The 17,315-nt window shown below is 66.9% G+C and overlaps 5 protein-coding genes across 5 annotated transcripts; 1 reads left to right on the plus strand and 4 right to left on the minus strand.

The window, feature by feature from the left end:
- Positions 1–1,614: 1,614 nt before the first annotated feature.
- On the minus strand, positions 1,615–2,611 carry EMIHUDRAFT_241224 (hypothetical protein; the record flags this gene model as incomplete). The annotated part of the gene is made up of 3 exons (XM_005773770.1): positions 1,615–1,695; positions 1,951–2,366; positions 2,599–2,611. The coding sequence occupies 3 exons, from the start codon at positions 2,609–2,611 to the stop codon at positions 1,615–1,617; spliced, it is 510 nt and encodes a 169-aa protein (XP_005773827.1).
- Positions 2,612–5,478: 2,867 nt separating this feature from the next.
- On the minus strand, positions 5,479–5,919 carry EMIHUDRAFT_315857 (hypothetical protein; the record flags this gene model as incomplete). Its single annotated transcript, XM_005773771.1, has 1 exon — positions 5,479–5,919. The coding sequence occupies one exon, from the start codon at positions 5,917–5,919 to the stop codon at positions 5,479–5,481; it is 441 nt and encodes a 146-aa protein (XP_005773828.1).
- A 132-nt stretch (positions 5,920–6,051) lies between these two features.
- Positions 6,052–6,912, minus strand: EMIHUDRAFT_74962 (hypothetical protein; the record flags this gene model as incomplete). Its single annotated transcript, XM_005773772.1, has 1 exon — positions 6,052–6,912. A coding segment is annotated over one exon (861 nt), but the record flags the coding sequence as incomplete, so codon positions are not given.
- Positions 6,913–11,260: 4,348 nt separating this feature from the next.
- On the plus strand, positions 11,261–12,652 carry EMIHUDRAFT_117190 (hypothetical protein; the record flags this gene model as incomplete). Its single annotated transcript, XM_005773773.1, has 2 exons — positions 11,261–12,392; positions 12,603–12,652. 2 exons carry the CDS (start codon positions 11,261–11,263, stop codon positions 12,650–12,652), a joined length of 1,182 nt encoding a protein of 393 aa, XP_005773830.1.
- Positions 12,653–13,370: 718 nt separating this feature from the next.
- On the minus strand, positions 13,371–14,812 carry EMIHUDRAFT_241227 (hypothetical protein; the record flags this gene model as incomplete). The annotated part of the gene is made up of 3 exons (XM_005773774.1): positions 13,371–14,281; positions 14,517–14,550; positions 14,702–14,812. 3 exons carry the CDS (start codon positions 14,810–14,812, stop codon positions 13,371–13,373), a joined length of 1,056 nt encoding a protein of 351 aa, XP_005773831.1.
- Positions 14,813–17,315: the final 2,503 nt, after the last annotated feature.

A 17,315-nucleotide genomic window follows, 5' to 3' on the forward strand; every position in this document is an offset into this window, starting at 1 on the left:
ATTGCCGTACTGCCGACGGGGATGCGGGGTTTGGGGGTTGGGTGTGGGGGGGGTTCGGGGGTTGGGCAAGTCTCCCCCGTATCTCCCCCTATCTCGAGGACCTGCGGCTGCCAGTCGACAAGCATCTCCCCATATCTCCCCTATCTCCCCCTATCTCCCCCATATCTCGAGGACCTGCGGCTGCCAGTCGACAAGCATCTCCCCCTATCTCCCCATATCTCCCCCTATCTCCCCCATATCTCGAGGACCTGCGGCTGCCAGTCGACAAGCATCTCCCCCTATCTCCCCATATCTCCCCTTATCTCGAGGACCTGCGGCTGCCAGTCGACAAGCATCTCCCCCTATCTCCCCCTATCTCCCCGTATCTCCCCCTATCTCGAGGACCTGCGGCTGCCAGTCGACAAGCATCTCCCCATATCTCCCCCTATCTCCCCGTATCTCCCCTATCTCGAGGACCTGCGGCTGCCAGTCGACAAGCATCTCCCCATATCTCCCCCTATCTCCCCGTATCTCCCCCATATCTCGAGGACCTGCGGCTGCCAGTCGACAAGCATCTCCCCCTATCTCCCCCTATCTCCCCCTATCTCCCCCATATCTCGAGGACCTGCGGCTGCCAGTCGACAAGCATCTCCATGCAGAGGGCGCCGTCAAACACATACTCGGAGCGAACCTGCGCGGCGTGAGGCGGCGAGAGATGTGTATGCGTTGTGTTGTGTGTAGATGTGGGGTGATATGGGGAGATCTGGCGTTCTCCGCCTCTCGGCTCTCTGGAACACGGGCGCGCCGTCGGTCGGGCGACGTAGACGAGCGGCGGAGAGAAGGGGAAGTCGGCGGAGAAGTGCACTCGCAGGATGAGAGGAACGAGGTCGCCCGCCGCCTCGCTCAGCGCCTACGGGTGTCGCGAGCGGCGGGCGTCTGGCGGGGCGTCGCGTGGAGAGGCCGCCGCCGCCGTGCTCCGCGCCTCGAGGTCCTTGCTCAGCGGCGACGACGGGTCGAACGCCCAGTCGTGCAGCGCGACCTCCCACACGAGCAGAGAGTCGTCGATCAGCTCCACCTTGGAGGCAAGCGCGGGCTGTGGCTAGTCTGCACAGCCCTGCGCTGTGATTCTAGTGTTTGCGACGCAACGCGGTTACGCGTCGCGGTGTGTCGCGAGACTGCCGGAGGGCCGAGACACGGTACTCGCAGTGCAACATTGCGCGCACCTCGAATGTGCCAGCCATAAAGAGGGCTCGCAGCTCCTTGACGAGCCGCGTGGATGACTGCACGCCCTTCGCCTTGGCGGCGGCAAAGGCGCGCTCGATCGATGCGAAGCGGGCCTCGGCAAAGGCCTCCGCCTCGGCCTCCTCCTCCGCCTCGTCGGCCGTGTAGTTTGCGCTGCTGCTCGAGCCCGCGCTGCCCGAGCCGCTGCCCGAGCCGCTGCCCGAGCCGCTGCCCGAGCCGCTGCCCGAGCCGCTGCCTGATCTGGCGCTGCTGCCAGTGGCGCAAAGCATGGTGCGTGTGTGTGGTCGCTGGAGACTTGTTCACAGCCTGATTGAGAATTCTACGAATACAAGCCCCTCTCACAGCAGACTGGCACGAACTAGCACCACAAAAGGCACAGCAGACAACGGCCCCTTATGGGCCGTCGAAGAGGCCGTCATACTCCTCCGGCCTCGCCCCCCCTTCCCAACCCTCCCCTGGCTCAGGCTCCTCATCCTCGCGGCGCGCAGTGCGCACCCCGCCCCGCGAAGACGAACCCTTCCGCCGGCGTGCCTCGCGGGACTGCCGCCCGCTGCCGCCGCCCTTCCCCCCCTCCGCTGCCCGCGCCGCCTTCTCCGCCGCCCGTGCGGCCGCCTTCGCCTCCTCCGCCGCTAACAGCGCCTCCCTCCGCGTGACCCCAATGGGCCCCTTGCGCATCCAGGAGAGGTCGCGCGAGCGACCTATCCAGGGGTTACCCGGATACGGCGCAACGTAGCCGCTGCGCAGCTCCGAGTAGTCGCCAAAGCCGCCCCCCAAATAGCCCTCCAGGCAACCATCGCAGACCATCTCGCCTAGCTGAGAGATCTCAGAACTCTCGCCGCGCCAGATCTCCTTCTCCGCCGCCTCCATCTCCTCTCTCGACCAGCCCCCCAGCTCCGACCAGCCCTCACGCAACGCCCGGCGCCACAGCCACGGCTCCACGTCGTACTCCTTGTAAAAGTTCTCAAAACAATCCCGACACTCGAGGCCTGGGCCTCGAGCGTCCTCCGCGGAGACGGGGTTGTCCGTGCTCGCCCCAGCCCACTCCTCGAGCGTCGCCGCCACGAGCGCCCCGTAGACCGCGTCGACCGCCGCCTCCGCCAACGCCTCAGCAGCCGCCTCGCCCGCCTTAGAACCCGTGGCCTCATCTAAAAGATTGAAAGGGTGGGGCGCGCCGGCAGATTGAGAAGAATACCTCCCCCGGTATTTATACCGGTAGGGAGGCGTGTGGCGAATACAAAGTGGAGTCCCGCCTCCGCCCGCAATAAGCGCAGATGTCCTCTTCAGCCTGCCGAGAGCCTCCTGGTCCGCGCGCGCGCTCCGCCTGGCGCGCGGAGCGACTCGGTGGACGTCCGAGCCCGCCGCCCCTCGCCACTGCACCCTGCCGGCCCATGCAGCGCGAGACCGCCGGCGCTGCGCCTGCTTCCTTGCGCGCCGCTGGACGTCGGCCGAAAAGACCGCTGCCCTCTGGGGACCCGACTCCGCGAAGATCGCGCGCGCGTCGTGAATGCGGCGCGCGCGCGATCTCCGTTCCCGGGCACGCCGGTCGCAGTGGCATGGGATCTCCCAGGCTCAAAACAGCGCAACAGCGAGCGAGCGCCCGCTGCTCCTCCTCCCGCCGCCGCTCCGCTCACCGAGACAAACTCGGGGTGCCGCCGTTCTCGCCGCCGCCGCCGCCGCCGCCGCCTCGCCCCTCGCCTCCGTCACCGCCGCCCTCCATCTCGCGGCGGCGTCCCTCTGATGGCGCGGGCGCCTCTCCGCTCTCGCTCGCCGGCGCGCCTCGCCGCTGCCCCCCTCTCGCCGCCGCTCCGCTCGTGGCCGCCGCCTCCCCTGTGATCCCGCTGTCCGCACCACCGCTGCCACCGCCTCGCGCCTCACCGCCGCCGCCACCGCCCTCCCCCTCGCCGCTGAGCGGTGCTTGGCGAGCCTCTATCACTGACACTGTGATCTGTCAGATGATCTGTGTGTCTGAGAGTCGTGATTTCTTGTTGGTTTTCTAACATCTCTCTCTCTCACGCGCGGGACGCGCCCCGGCAGCAGCTCCTGCCTCCTCTCCGCTCTCGCGCCACCCCGCGCGCGGGGGCGTGACGTCTGTAGCGAGGCGACGGTGGGACGGTGTCCGACCCGTTCTGGGGTGTTTTCATATAATGCGGCTCTACTCGTATCGACCAATAAAATACCGGGGGAGGCCTGCGCAGCCTCTAACTATTATGGTGTGCCATGTGTCGTCATCATCTCGCGCGAGGGGCGTGTGGCATCTCTCGCGAGTCTTGGAATAGTCTCCCCTGACCCCGCCCCCGCCGGCCCGCCTGCCCTGCCCGCCTGGCCGATAAGATCTCTTCACCTTCTCATTGGTGGAGTATAGGTACGAGGGTGGTGTGGCATCTCTTGCGGGTCTCGCCAGGGGCGCCTACCAACCTCGCTTGCGAGGGGCGTGTGGCATGTCTGAACGGACTCGTGAGGGGCGCCTGCCAACCTCGCTTCGTCGAAGCGGCGCTTTGTACCCACACCCACCCCGCCGCACTCGTCGCCGGCGTGCGACACGTTCCCGTCGGCCGGACTGTCCTCGCCGAGTGCGTGCCGCTGAGGCGGGACGCACTCAGGGACAGTGCCGGCGGGACGCGGCTCGAGAGGCGGCTCCCGCGAAGGCACGGCTGGCACCCGTGGCGCGGGGCTCGTCTTCGGAAAGACCAGGATCGCTCTACTGGCAAACTTCTAGTTGACACGCGCGCCGCGTCGAGCCTTCGGCGGGCGCGCTGCGGTCGCACGCCTACCCAAGTCATATGCCACGGCGTGCGATCTAGATTCAGCACACGCGCCTCTGCTTGCAAACACTCATCCATTGAATTTTCACTGCCCGTGAGTGCGAGATAGGGCTAGCGGCTGGGGGGTAGAGTGTGAGCAGAAGCTCCATAGCTCCTCGGAAGCATGTCCCGTGTCTCTTAGGTTAGGTAGAAAGGTGAAGAAAGCCAGGCTCGGACTGGACACCAACGCGGTATGGGTGGACGCTAGACAGATGATGACGACACGCACGAGCAACACACAGACACAAACAGGCTCACAAGACACACAGCCAGCGGCGTATACACAACTCAGGGCCACATCATCCCTGTCGCCCCTCCCAGCACTCCAAGGTGCCAAAGGAACAAACAAGGGCACAACAAGACAACAGACGACAGGAAGTAACATGTGAGACTAGAGCAGGCTTGCTCCGCCTCTAGCAATCTCGCCGCCAGCCGCAAGGCACGGACGAGACCGTGTGTGGGGTCATGTGAGGTGTCTATGGACGCCCTCCTCAGAGGCTAGCGGCCAGCCGCTAGCCCTATCTCGCACTCACGGGCAGTGACAATTCAATGGGTGAGTGTTTGCGAGCAGAGGCGCGTGGGCTGAATCTAGATCGCACGCCATGGCATATGACTTGGGTGGGCGTGCGACCGCAGCGCGCCCGCCGTCAGCTCGACGGGGCGCGCGTGTCAGCTAGAAGTTTGCCAGTAGAGCTATCCTGGTCTTTCCGAAGACGAGCCTCGCGCCACGGTTGCCAGCCGTGCCTCCGCGAGAGTCGCCGGCCCCTTCGAGCCGCGTCCCGTCGGCACTGTCCCTGAGTGCGTCCCGCCTTGGCGGCACGCACTCGACGAGGACAGTCCGGCCTACGGGAACGTGTCGCGCGCCGGCGACGATTGCGGCGTGGTGGTTTCGAGTACGAAGCGAAGATGGCACGACCACCGCCCTGCATCGCAGACCGGGCAAGGAGGGGCCCCTGCTCCCGTTCCGCGAGGAACAGGAGGTCTCCCCCCCTCCCCCGGCCTGAGCAGCTACGGGTGGAAGGCAGCCCCTTGAGTCGAGGGCGGCGCGACCATTGCTCTGCTCCAAAGGCCAGAGGCCCCGGTCAGTACAGATGGTCGCGCCGCCCCGCTCCGCCCCGCCCGCCGCCGCGCCGCGCCGCCGCCCGATGATTATTAATTCATTATTAATTAAGGTTGCCCCCGAAAGTCGCGTTCAAATGCCCGGAACGGACCGCGTTACAGTGGTGTCCGGCCGGCGCGATCACCGAGCTGTATGAGACGCTCAGGGAAGCCTGATGAGGTGCTGGTTTCTTTGCCCAGGGCTGGCCTTCCCCCCAGGCTGGATCAGCTGAGCAAGGTTTGGGGAGAATCCCCCGGCCAGATCTTCAGATATTTCGACGATGTTGCTAGGACAACCGAATATCGTCGGTTGCGTGCACCATGGAGCGCTGGATTTCTCCTAAATTTCTTTTTTGAGCTACGAGCCACTTGCGCCACGTCCCTCGCCCCGCGGCCTCTCCCGCCCACCCCGCCCTCCCCGCCCACCCCGCCCGCCACGCCCGCCGCGCCCCCCTCGCCCCCCTCGCCTACCGACCGCCTCCGTGGCGCCTGCAGGCTGAGCCTGGGGCGCGGGGCGCGAGGGCGGCTGGTGGACAAACGTCGTCTGCGCCGCCACCAGCCGCCCAGTTGCGGCGATGGGCAGCGCCGGCTGGCGGCAGGCCGGGCAGTTGGTGTCGCGCTCCAGCACGCGCGGCACACATGTCTCGCAGTACAGCGCGTGGCCGCACGCGAAACGGACCGAGCGCGGCGCGTCCCAGCAGAGGTCGCACAGGCGCTCCTCGGCCCCAGCCTTCTCCTCCCCCTCCCCCGCCGCTTCGACTAGCGCCTCCAGCCGCGGCAGCGCCTCTGCGAGCGGCATCCGCTTCTTCTTCCGCTCGTACGCCAGCCCGACCACTAGCCGCGTCAGCTCCTCGGCCTGCGCCGCCGACCAGCCCGCGTCGGCCGCCGCAATGCTCTCCGCCGTGTCGGGCTCCTCCAATTCATCCTCGCACGCGTTGAGCAAGCCGACGGCGCCGCGGCCGGTCAGGCTGACGAGCAGCGTGATGCCGAGCGCATAGCCGTCGGTCAGCTGCGAAGCTTGGTTGTCCTGCGTTATGATCGGGTCCATGTAGCCTGGCTTGCCAAAGATACGCTGCGTCGACAGGTGCGAGACCTGTCCATTGCCACCGGCCGTCGCCTCTGCCGCGCGCGCGAGGCCCACGTCGGCGAGGTAGCCGTTGCCGCGCTCGTCGAGCAGGATGTTGCCCGCCGAGACGTCGCGGTGCAGGATCATGGGCGAGAGCTTGTGCAGGTAGTGCAGAGCGCTCGCGGCGTCGCGCAGCACGCGGAGCCGTGCGGCGGAGGAGAGAGGCGGAGGCGGCGTCTCGAAGCCGAGCATGCGGAGCCGCTGCAGCGCGGCTGGCGCGCGGTAGAGGCGGTCCTCGAGGCTGCCGCCGCGGCAGAGGGGGTAGACGAGGCACGCTCTCGCCGGCGCCAAGCAGACGCCGAGCAGAGGGAGGAGGGACCGGTGGCACGCCGCGCTGAGGGTGCGCACCTCGCTCTGCAGCTCGGCGAGGCCTTGGGCGCCGACACCGACCAGCGCTGTCTTGATGGCGAACCCGCAAGCGACGCGCGGAAGCGACGGCAGCGCGCCGCAGCGGTAGACGCGCCCAAAGCCTCCCTCGCCCACCTTGCGCGCCTCGGCAAAGCCGTCGGTCGCCGCGATGAGCTCGTCGAGAGGGACGGCGGCGGGCGGCGCGGCGGCGGCGGCGAGAGCGGCGACACTCGCTGCCGCCGCCTCCACTGCCTCCGCCGCCGCCACGGCCGCCACTGCCGCCTCTAGAGCCGCCGCCTCCGCCGCCGCCTCCGCCATCGTCTCCGCCTCCGCCTCCGCCTCCGCCTCCTCCCTCTCCCTTGCCGCCTCCTCCCTCGCCCTCGCCTCTGCCTCCTCCCTTGCGCGCGATGCCTCCTCCGCCTCCTCCGCCGCCCGCGCCGCCGCAGCCTCTGCTACCACCCGATCCGCTTCCTCCGCCACTCGCGCCTCCTCTGCGGCCCGCGCCTCCTCCGCCGCCCGCGCCTCCTCCGCCTGCTCCGCCGCCCGCTCCACCGCCCGCGCTGCCGCCTCCGCCTGCCTCGCCGCCGCCTTCTCCTCCTTCTGCCGCTGCCGCTTCAGCGGCTTGGCCAGCTCGTCGCGCAGCCGCCGCGCCGCCCGCAGCGCCTCCGAGCCGTCGGCGACCTGGGTATGCGTATTGATCGCCGCCCTGAGCGCCTCGAGATCGGCGTCGCCTCGCTCGCACACCTCAACCGCCTCGCGCAGCGCAGCCTCGGCAGCATCGCGCGCCTCCGCCGCCTCCGCTGCCGCTGCCGCCTCGCGTGCGGCCGCCGCGGCCTGTTCGGCTAATTCTGCGACCGCCGTCTCCCCCTCCGCCTCTGCTGCGGTCGATGAGTGCTCCTCGAGGGCACGCACGCACTCGGCGTGGCCTTTCTTCTTGGCCCACCGAAGCGCCGTCTTGCCGTTGACAGTGGGCGCCGTGTCTGCGCCCGCCCGCAGCAAGCGCCGCACGACGGCAGGGTGGTTGAAGAGGGCGGCGTAAATCAGCGCGGTGACGCCGTCGCCGTTCTGCAAGTTGATCTCAGCGCAGTGCCGAAGCAGCAGCTCGACCACCCGCTCGTGGCCGTAGTGGGCGGCGAGCATCAGCGCGGTGACGCCGATGCTGTTCTGCAGGTTGACCGCTGCGCCGTGCTGCAAAAGCAACTCGACCAGCCGCTCGTGGCCGTTGCAGGCGGCGTTCATCAGCGCGGTGCCGCCGTCGCTGTTCTGCTGGTTGATCTCCGCACCGTGCTGCAGCAGCAGCTCGACCACCCGCTCGCGGCCGTAGTTGGCGGCGATCATCAGCGCGGTGCCGCCGATGCTGTTCTGCAGGTTGACCGCTGCGCCGTGCTGCAAAAGCAACTCGACCAGCCGCTCGTGGCCGTTGTGGGCGGCGCCCATCAGCAGCGTGAGGCCGCTCACGCCGTCTCTCTCGTGCGTCGCGTCGGCCCGCCCCCCGCCCTCGAGCCACGCCAGCACCGCCGCCTCCTCGCCACGCTCCGCCGCTGCCACGACCTCGTCGGAGACTCTCCCCCCACCGCTCGGCGCCCGCTTCGCCGCAGCCGGCGACAGATTACCCGGCCGCACCCGCACGCTCTCGCCGCCGCCCTCGAGCGCCACAGCGTACCGCCCGCCCTCGAAGCTCCCCGCCACGCCCCGCTGCCCGTTCAGCTCGGGGCGGGAAGAGAGCCCGCCGAGCTCGACTCGCTGGCCGAGCAGCGGCGCGTCCACCGCTGCCGCTGCCGCGCCAGAGGAAGCGCCACCCGCCCCTGCTCGGCCCTCTGCAGCAGCCGCCGCCTCAGCCAAGACCTTGACGCACTCGGCGTGGCCCTTCTCCTTGGCCAGCTGCAGCGCCGACTTGCCGTCAAAGGTAGGCGTCGTGTCTGCGCCCGCCCGCAGCAAGCGCCGCACGACGGCGAGCTGGTTGAAGACGGCGGCGAGCAGCAGCGCGGTGACGCCGATGCTGTCCTGCAGGTTGATCTTCGCCCCGTGCCGCAGCAGCAAATCGACCATCCGCTCGTGGCCGTGCATGGCGGCGCCCATCAGCAGCGTGAGGCCGCTCACACCGTCTCTCTCGTACGTCGCGTCGACCAGCCCCCCGCCCTCAAGCCACGCCTGCACCGCCTCCTCCTCGCCTCGGTTAGCCGCTGCCACGACCTCGTCGGAGACTGCCACGCCACCGCTCGGCGCCGCCGCCGCCGGCGCCAGATTACCCGGCCGCACCCGCACGCTCTCGCCGCCGCCCTCGAGCGCCACAGCGTACCGCCCGCCCTCGAAGCTCCCCGCCACGCCCCGCTGCCCGTTCAGCTCGGGGCGGGAAGAGAGCCCGCCGAGCTCGACTCGCTGGCCGAGCAGCGGCGCGTCCACCGCTGCCGCTGCCGCGCCCGAGGGAGCGCCGCCCGCCCCTGCCCGGCCGTCTGCAGCCGCCGCCGCCTCAGCCAAGACCTTGACGCACTCGGCGTGGCCCTTCTCCTTGGCCAGCTGCAGCGCCGACTTGCCGTCAAAGGTAGGCGTCGTGTCTGCGCCCGCCCGCAGCAAGCGCCGCACGACGGCGAGCTGGTTGAAGACGGCGGCGAACATCAGCGCGGTGCCGCCGTCGCTGTTCTGCAAGTTGACCTCAGCGCCGCGCCGTATCAGCAAGTCGACCAACCGCTCGTGGCCGTTGAAGGCGGCGTACATCAGCGCGGTCCAGCCGTCGCTGTTCTGCTGGTTGATCTCAGCGCCGTGCCGCAGCAGCAGCTCGATCACCCGCTCGTGGCCTTTGTGGGCGGCGCCCATCAGCAGCGTAAAACCGCTCCGCTCGCCTTGCTTGTACGTCGCGTTGACCCGCCCGCCGCCCTCAAGCCACGCCAGCACCGCTTCCTCCTCGCCTCGCTCAGCAGCGGCCACGACCGCATCGGGGGCTGCCACGACACCGCTTGGCGCCCGCCCCGCCGCCACCGCTGGAGATGGCGTCTTCGCGACTCTCGATCCAGCCGAGGAAGCGCCGCCGGAGGAAGCGCCGCCTGCGCCTGCGCCGCCGGCTGCCGTCGCCGTGAGCCGTCCCGCCACCACCTCCTGGACGTGCTTCTTGAAGGCCTCGACGCACTCGGCGTGGCCCTCCTCCTTGGCCAGCTGCAGCGCCGTCTTGCCGTTCTCAGCGCGCGCCGCCGTGTCTGCGCCCGCCCGCAGCAAGCGCCGCACGACGGCGGGGCGGTTGAAGACGGCGGCGTATATCAGCGCGGTGACGCCTTTGCTGCTCTGCAAGTTGACCTCAGCGCCGTGCCGAATCAGCAAGTCGACCACCCGCTCGTGGCCGTAGTGGGCGGCGAGCATCAGCGCGGTCCAGCCGTCGCTGTTCAGCAGGTTGACCTTCGCCCCGCGCCGCAGCAGTAGCTCAACAACCCGCTCGTGGCCTCTTTCGGCGGCGCACATCAGCGCGGTGTAGCCGGCGCTGTTCAGCAGGTCGACCTCCGCACCGTGCTGCAGCAGCAGCTCGACCACCCGCTCGCGGCCGTAGTTGGCGGCGATCATCAGCGCGGTGCCGCCGATGCTGTTCTGCAGGTTGACCGCTGCGCCGTGCTGCAAAAGCAACTCGACCAGCCGCTCGTGGCCGTTGTGGGCGGCGCCCATCAGCAGCGTGAGGCCGCTCACGCCGTCTCTCTCGTACGTCGCGTTGGCCCGCCCTCCACTGTCGAGCCACGACAGCACCGCCTCCTCCTCGCCACGCTCCGCCGCTGCCACGACCTCGCCGGAGACTGCCACGACACCGCTCGGCGCCCGCTTCGCCGCAGCCGGCGACAGATTACCCGGCCGCACCCGCACGCTCTCGCCGCCGCCCTCGAGCGCCACAGCGTACCGCCCGCCCTCGAAGCTCTGCGCCACGCCCCGCTGCCCGTTCAGCTCGGGACGGGAGGAGAGCCCGCCGAGCACGACTCGCTGGCCGAGCAGCGGCGCTGGCTCGCTGCTCAGCTCGCCGGCGTGCACCATGTGCCGAGGCCAAACCGGCCTTGTAATTCTTTTTGACAGATATGAAGGGTGGCTAAGGGCTCTGCCCGCAAGGCGCCCGCGTCGCAGACGCGGTACCATTGACAAATCTGCAATATACCCCCACACGAGCAAATAGCAAAATCCGAATACCGTGCACGAACGAGGAGAGTGAGGGTGCGCCTCCCTTCACTGCTGGCCTGGCTGCGCACCGCCCCACAAAGCACCCCCTCGAGCATCTCTACAAGCACAAGTACAAGGGCGACCTTCTCCAAGTCGTCAACACGCCCGGCGGCTCCGGCAAGACTTTAGCCTTGGCCACCCTCCTTGTGACACACACACACACACACGCCACCCTCCTTGCGGAGCAGGAGGAGATCCGCTCTCGGTCGGCAACGTGGCAGCTAGTCGAGAGACCGGTAGTTGTGACCCCCCTCTGTGCTCTGAGTGAGGAACAGAGTGCGCGACACGCATGTTGCGAGCAGTGTTGTTGATGTTCACAGACCTTGTTATTGACAAGAAAATACGTCCTATGGCGCTTTGCGCTGGTCACTTCACACACTCTCCCCGTGTTTCCCGCCCGTGCTCCGTGGCCTATACGCCACGTGCCCGCCTCCGCGAGATCGTGGGCAGCGCCTTGCTGCTTCTCACGTGCTTGCAACCCATGCGGGTGGCAGTACCATTAACGCTCGCGATCGTGGCCACGACGTGCGTGGCCCAGCCCGCGCCCAAGTCCGCGCCCAAGTCCGCGCCCAAGTCTGCGCCCAAGTCCACGCCCAAGCCCAATGCAAGCGAGATGGCCACCACTGCGAGGCCGGGAACCTATGCCAATCTGCATAGTTTCCGCAACAGCTATGATTACACTCTACGAGTAGCGCGAGCTGTCGCTGAGGAGAGCTTTCACAACTACTCAGTGCGTGCGTGCAGCGTCGGCCACATCAACTTTCCGAGCTTCCGACGCTCTGTGGATATGTCACTCACCAAGGACGGCACAGTGGTGATCAGCTTCAAAGGCAGCGTCAGCTTGGAGCATCTCATGAACGAGTCCTTGTGGCGCACGACGGCACGCACTACCGCTGGAGAGCGCTGGTTTCACAGCGTGCATAACGTGTTTGAGGACGCCTTCTGGCCCACGGAGACGCCCTACTGTGCCGGGTGCAAGGTTGCAAGGCTGTGGCAGTTCTACTGGACAAAGATGCGCAGCGCCGTGCTCAAGATGATAGACGGAATCCTCAACGATCACCCGATGGCTCCCGTCATCGTCAGTGGCTTCTCATGGGGCTCGCCGATTGCCATGATCGCCGCGGCTGAACTTGCTGCGTCGAATCGCAAGCCTGACGCACTCATCACTTTCGGATCTCCCCGCCTCGGCAATCGAGCCATGGCAGAACACCTCGAGGCAATTTTCCCGCACAGCATGCTTCGACTGTCCTCGTACAACGACATGGTCACGTTGATCCCGCCTTTACTGGGCGATTGGACGCACAGCGGCAAGTCCTTGATCTTCTCTCACGCCAGGGCTCACCGCCAGTCCAGGGTGCACCATGCCGTCGGGACCAGTAGCAAGTGGGTTGTGCAGCTGTGCCCAAACGCTTCACGCCAGAATGCCTTTCAGCCTTGCCGATCCAAACGCGAGAAGACTGTGATCTCGACCCTCCAGTCTTGGTTCAACCGCAACAAGAACCTGCTTCTGGGGGCTGGCGGCTACCGGCAGGGGGCAAACCCGGGGCGCTCGTCATACTATGTCGCGACTCAGTATGCGGATCCGGAGCAGACCGAGACCATCGTCGGATCAGGTGCACTGAAAATGGTGAGAATTTCGACGTTGATGGCAGAGATGCTCCATAATGGGTCAACAAGATTCTCGGAGCATCACCCCTACGAGTACCTGCGCGACGTACCGGCCCTGCCTGCACTCCTCCGGGTGTGCCTCAACGTTCTTAATGGCACAGGGCAACATGTGGGCGAGGGGGGTTGGGGAAGGCTCAGTCATTGCAAACGCTCAGGTACGGCTATCGACAGGGAGCAGTGCGCAATCGAAGAGTTGGAGGCCTGAGTTGAACAAAGGAAGATGATGATCTTGGATCCTACTGTTCGGCAGGCTGAGCGGCGGGCTGTGCCGCCCCGTCCAGGTGCTTGCTACGGTATCATGTGTGCAGCCAGCCCGTTAAAAAACAGGTAACAGCCCCTCTAGCGAGCACACACGTTCTGTCCTCCCATCCCCCTCTTGCCTTGCCTGCCTTCTTTTCTTTCATGCGTATAATACCCTAAGCGCGCTAAAAAAGCATGAGCATGCCATTCAAACCCACCCGCTTCAACGCACAACGGCCTGCGCCTCCCCCAAGCGCGAAGGAGTCATCGCTCTTCGGACCATCGCTCATCACAGACACACACACACGTAGCTCGTAGGTACAGAGGTACAGCAGGTCCGGTCCACGGCGCACACGACTTAACACGATCTCTCCGACAAACGGACAATCATCTTTCATCTCGCAGTGCTTCCGATCAGTGATCTCAAGGACTTGCAACGTACAGTCATCTGCGTTCAATCAGCACGGGCCACGCATGCCAACGTAACGATGTCGGCCGCCACTACCTGCGTGGGGCCCGGCCGCCACTATGGCGCCGCAACAACCTCGGACCGTGTGCCTGCAACCGCAGCGCAGGGTGGCAAATACGGCACTCGGACATCACTGCCAGGAGATCGACTCGCCCGTCAGCACTCGATCTGTCTACCGCCTTGACCTAGACGATAATTATTCTCATAGATCCGCCTAGGCCTCCTGCCTGGTGGCGAGCCGGTCGTCGGCCAGCTGCGAGAGCTCCCTCAGAGGGCTTCGAAGCGGGGACTGCGGGTCGCGGCCGGGCGCAGCGCTTGCCGGGCTTTGCGGCATGCGTCGATGCGGCGCTGCGCAACCCAGAGGATCGGGCGCATGCGGCTCCGCCACCGCCGGCGGCGCCCGCTCGAAGGCGCGCTTCCTCTCCCGTGCGAGCGCGAGCGCGGCGTGCTCCGGCCGGGTCCAAAACCCGAAGCGCATGCCACAGCCCGTGAACCCGAGGCGCCGAGCGTCGCTTGCGCACGGCTGCCAGTACGCTGAGTAGACGACGGCGCCGCCCGCGCCCTTCCGCTCGATGACGCCCTTGTAGCGCGACGGGTCGGTCTTATTCGCCTCGAGCACGAGCCCCTCGCTGGCCGCGGCTTGCTCGACTTGGCTCTTGCTCATCGCTTCAATCGCAGTGCGTTCAGCGCTGCTGTAGGTCCACCAGGCCTGGGGTGGCGACGCGGCGCCAGCCTGTGCAGTAGACGTCTCGGCGGGCCGCTTCCCGTTCGGCGGGTGGGAGCGGGCAAGGTTTGCGCCACCGCTTCCGACCCGCTTGCGAATGCTGCGAGCGTGCCTGGCCTTCTCGAGCGCGGCCTGCTCCGCCGTGGCGAAGAAGCCCAGTATCTTCCGCGCGGTCCTGCCGTTGCTCGGGGTGGTGTAGTCGGACGCATAGAACGGGTGGACGTGCGAGGTATCGCGAAAGGAGACGCCGACAAAGCCGGAGATGTTCTTCGCGCTGCGCACGAGGACGAGGCCCTCCGCGGCCGCCGCGGCGAGCGCGTCTTCGGCGGACATGTGCCGGTCGCAACCGCCGGCGGCGCACGCGAGGCAGCGCCGGCAGGAGCATGCCCGCGTAAGCATGGCTGGACGGCCGGCGACGGCGAGCTCTGCGTGCTTCTGCTTCGCGCGGTCAGACTGGCACGATGGAAAAAAGAAATCGCACTGATTGTCCATGGATCATCCCCGTGTGCGACAGCTGCAACCGGCGACGGCGTGCTTCGCAAGGTCAAACTGGCACGAAGGAAAAAAGAAATCGCTGAGAAGTTCTCCGGGCGTTAATGGTACTGCGCGGAAGTGCGCGCGCGTCGCTCGGTGCACCGACGGGGTCGTCAACGATGGCGTCGAACATGTCCTGCTGCAAGGCGTCGTCGTTGTTGTTTGTTTTGTCGTTGGCGACGTGACAAGAGGATCACGATTCACGCTTCACGCGACGTGCTGGATCGAAGTGGCGCCCCAGATCTGTTCGATCCCCTCGTAGTTGATCGAGCCATATCGTCCGCGACGATCTTGCTGCGGATGGACTTCCAGTCGTCGGCCTCGCCGTCCGGGCCGTTCCTGAACCCCGCCGAGTTGTTCACGAGTTCCTCGACGAACGCGATTGCCTCTGCGAGCATCGGCACGTCGGTACAAAATGTTGACTGTATGGAAGTTGAGGCTGGTCGAGAGGGAGAGGCTGCCGTGCGAGCCGGCAGCTGGCTGGCTCGTCGTGGACGGCCGCCGGCGTCTTTTTCGGCTTTTTCTCTGATAGTACCGTATACCGTATACGGTACTTTCGTTTACCCACACTAAGCGAGTACCAGAGCGGTGAAAACCCCGCTTACGAGCAAGGGATTCCGCGGGTACACCATTATGAATGGAGCGGCGTGATGGAGCGGCGTGCTTACGAGCGAAGACATTTTTCTTTTTTTTGAGAGCGCCTTCGTTGTTAATAGTACAAACCCAATGGTCCTCTGCGAGCGGTCCGTCGTTGCAGTCGCACACACGCACACGCCACGGAGGAGCGCTTTTCTTTTTTCGAAAATCGAACTGCGGCGTGCCTGCTGACCGCCTTGTTGCCCGTCCGGGGCCACTTAAAGCTCCCCATGGGCGCCTGCAGCTCCAAGAACGAGGAGCCGCACCGGGACGGAGACACCGCCCCGAGCAGAGGGCTGAGGAGGGGGCGGAGCAAGGGCAACTTTAATACCGACCTGCGCGACAAGAATGAGACGACGAAAACTTTCTCGGAAGTGCTGGTTCGCAAGAACCAGCTGCCAGTGTGGGAGGTCTACGACCTGTCGCAGGGCGTCGAGCTCGGGCGGGGCGCGTGCGGCATGGTACAGGTCGTCAAGAAGATCTCATCCGGTGAGGCCCGCCGCTTGCGCCTCTTTCGCCGCTCGCTCCCGCCCGCACACCGCCCTCTCGCCTCCTCCGCCCCTCGGGGCGCTGCCGCGGCCAGCCGGGCCCGGGCTGTCCGCCCGCGCCACTGCCTGACCCGACAGCCCGCGCGCCTCCCCGCCCGCCCGGGGTTTGCATCGCGGCAGCACACCGGGCGGAGGCACGGCCGGCGGCGACGCGGCTTGGGGAGAATGGCCGCCTTTAGTGCAGCCGCCGTTTTGTCCGCAAGCCGCCGCCGCGGCCCGAGCCGCCGCCTTTTTGGTGGGTCCCCGCCTCTCCCGCCCAGTTGGGCCGCTCCTCCCCCCCCCCCCCTGGATCACCGCAGCCTACCCTCACTGCTGCCCTCCCCGCCGCCGCTGCTGCCGCTTCAGCGCCGCGCCCCCGCGTTCAACTGCGGCACCTCTTGCTGTCGCCTCCCCGCTCCCACTCGCCCCGGCTGCCCGCCCGCGCGCCAGGCGATCTCCCCACATCTCCCCACATCTCCCCATATCTCCCCACATCTCCCGCGCGCCAGGCGAGCTCTTCGCGATGAAGACGGTCTCGCTGGACAACATGGGCGGTGAGACGATGGAGGTTCGCCACCCACTCACCTCAACCCTCCCCTACCTCACTGTACCCGAACCCACCCTCCCTAGACATGGAGGCGTGCCTCCCCCTCAAACCTCCACCTCACCAGTCCTGCCCCCCCCCCCTCCCCCCCCGCCCCCGCCCCCGCCCCCGCCCCCGCCCGCCCGCCCGCCCGCCCGCCCGCCCGCCCGCCTCTCCTCAACGACACCTCCCCCCCCAAACCCTCCCCTCCGCTCCCCGCTCCCCGCTCCCCTCCACTCCCCCCCCCCATATCCCCTCCCCTCCCCCCACACACCCACACCCACCCTCCCTTTCCTTCCTGCCACACTCAAAGTGTGAAGGAGTGTTCCTCTCGCTCCATCTCCAGCCATCGCATCGCCCCGCCGCCCGCATCTCCATTGCGCTTCTCCTCTCCCTCTCTCCGCCCCGCCACAGGAGCTGAGGCAATCCTCCCCACATCTCCCCATATCTCCCCATATCTCCCCATATCTCCCCAACAGGAGCTGAGGCAATACTCCCCACATCTCCCCACGTCTCCCCACATCTCCCCATCTCTCCCCACCTCTCAGGAGCTGAGGCAAGAGATCGAGGTGCAGCGCTCGCTCGACCACCCGAACATCGTGAAGCTGGTGCACCCTCCCCTACCCCAAAGTACCCGAACCCACCCTCCCCTACCCCAAAGTACCCGAACACACCCTCCCCTACCCCAAAGTACCCGAACCCACCCGAACATCTCTGTTTGGGGAGAGATGTAGGAGAGATGTAGGAGATGTGGGGGGGGAGAGAGGGGGAGAGATGTAGGAGAGATGCGGCACGAGGAGAGGAGGGAAGGCGCGTGGCCGCGACACGTCCGCGACACGTCCGCGACACGTCCGCGACATGTCCGCAGCACGAGTGGTTCGAGGAGAAGAGGCGGAACCAGCTGCACATTGTGATGGAGCTGTGCAGCGGCGGCGCGCTCGTGTCGCGGATGAAGCGGCACAGGCACGGCTACGGCGAGGCGGCGGCACGCAAGCTGGTCGAGAAGATGCTGTCGGCGACGCTGTACTGCCACCAGCGCGGCGTGGTCCACCGCGACATCAAGCTGGACAACTTCATCTACGGCGCGGCCCAACCTCACCTCCCCACACCTCCCCCACACCTCCCCACACCTCCCCACACCTCCCCCAAACCTCC

This window comes from Emiliania huxleyi, assembly GCF_000372725.1.
Source record: "Emiliania huxleyi CCMP1516 unplaced genomic scaffold EMIHUscaffold_327, whole genome shotgun sequence".
In the NCBI taxonomy this organism is placed as follows: domain Eukaryota; phylum Haptophyta; order Isochrysidales; family Noelaerhabdaceae; genus Emiliania; species Emiliania huxleyi.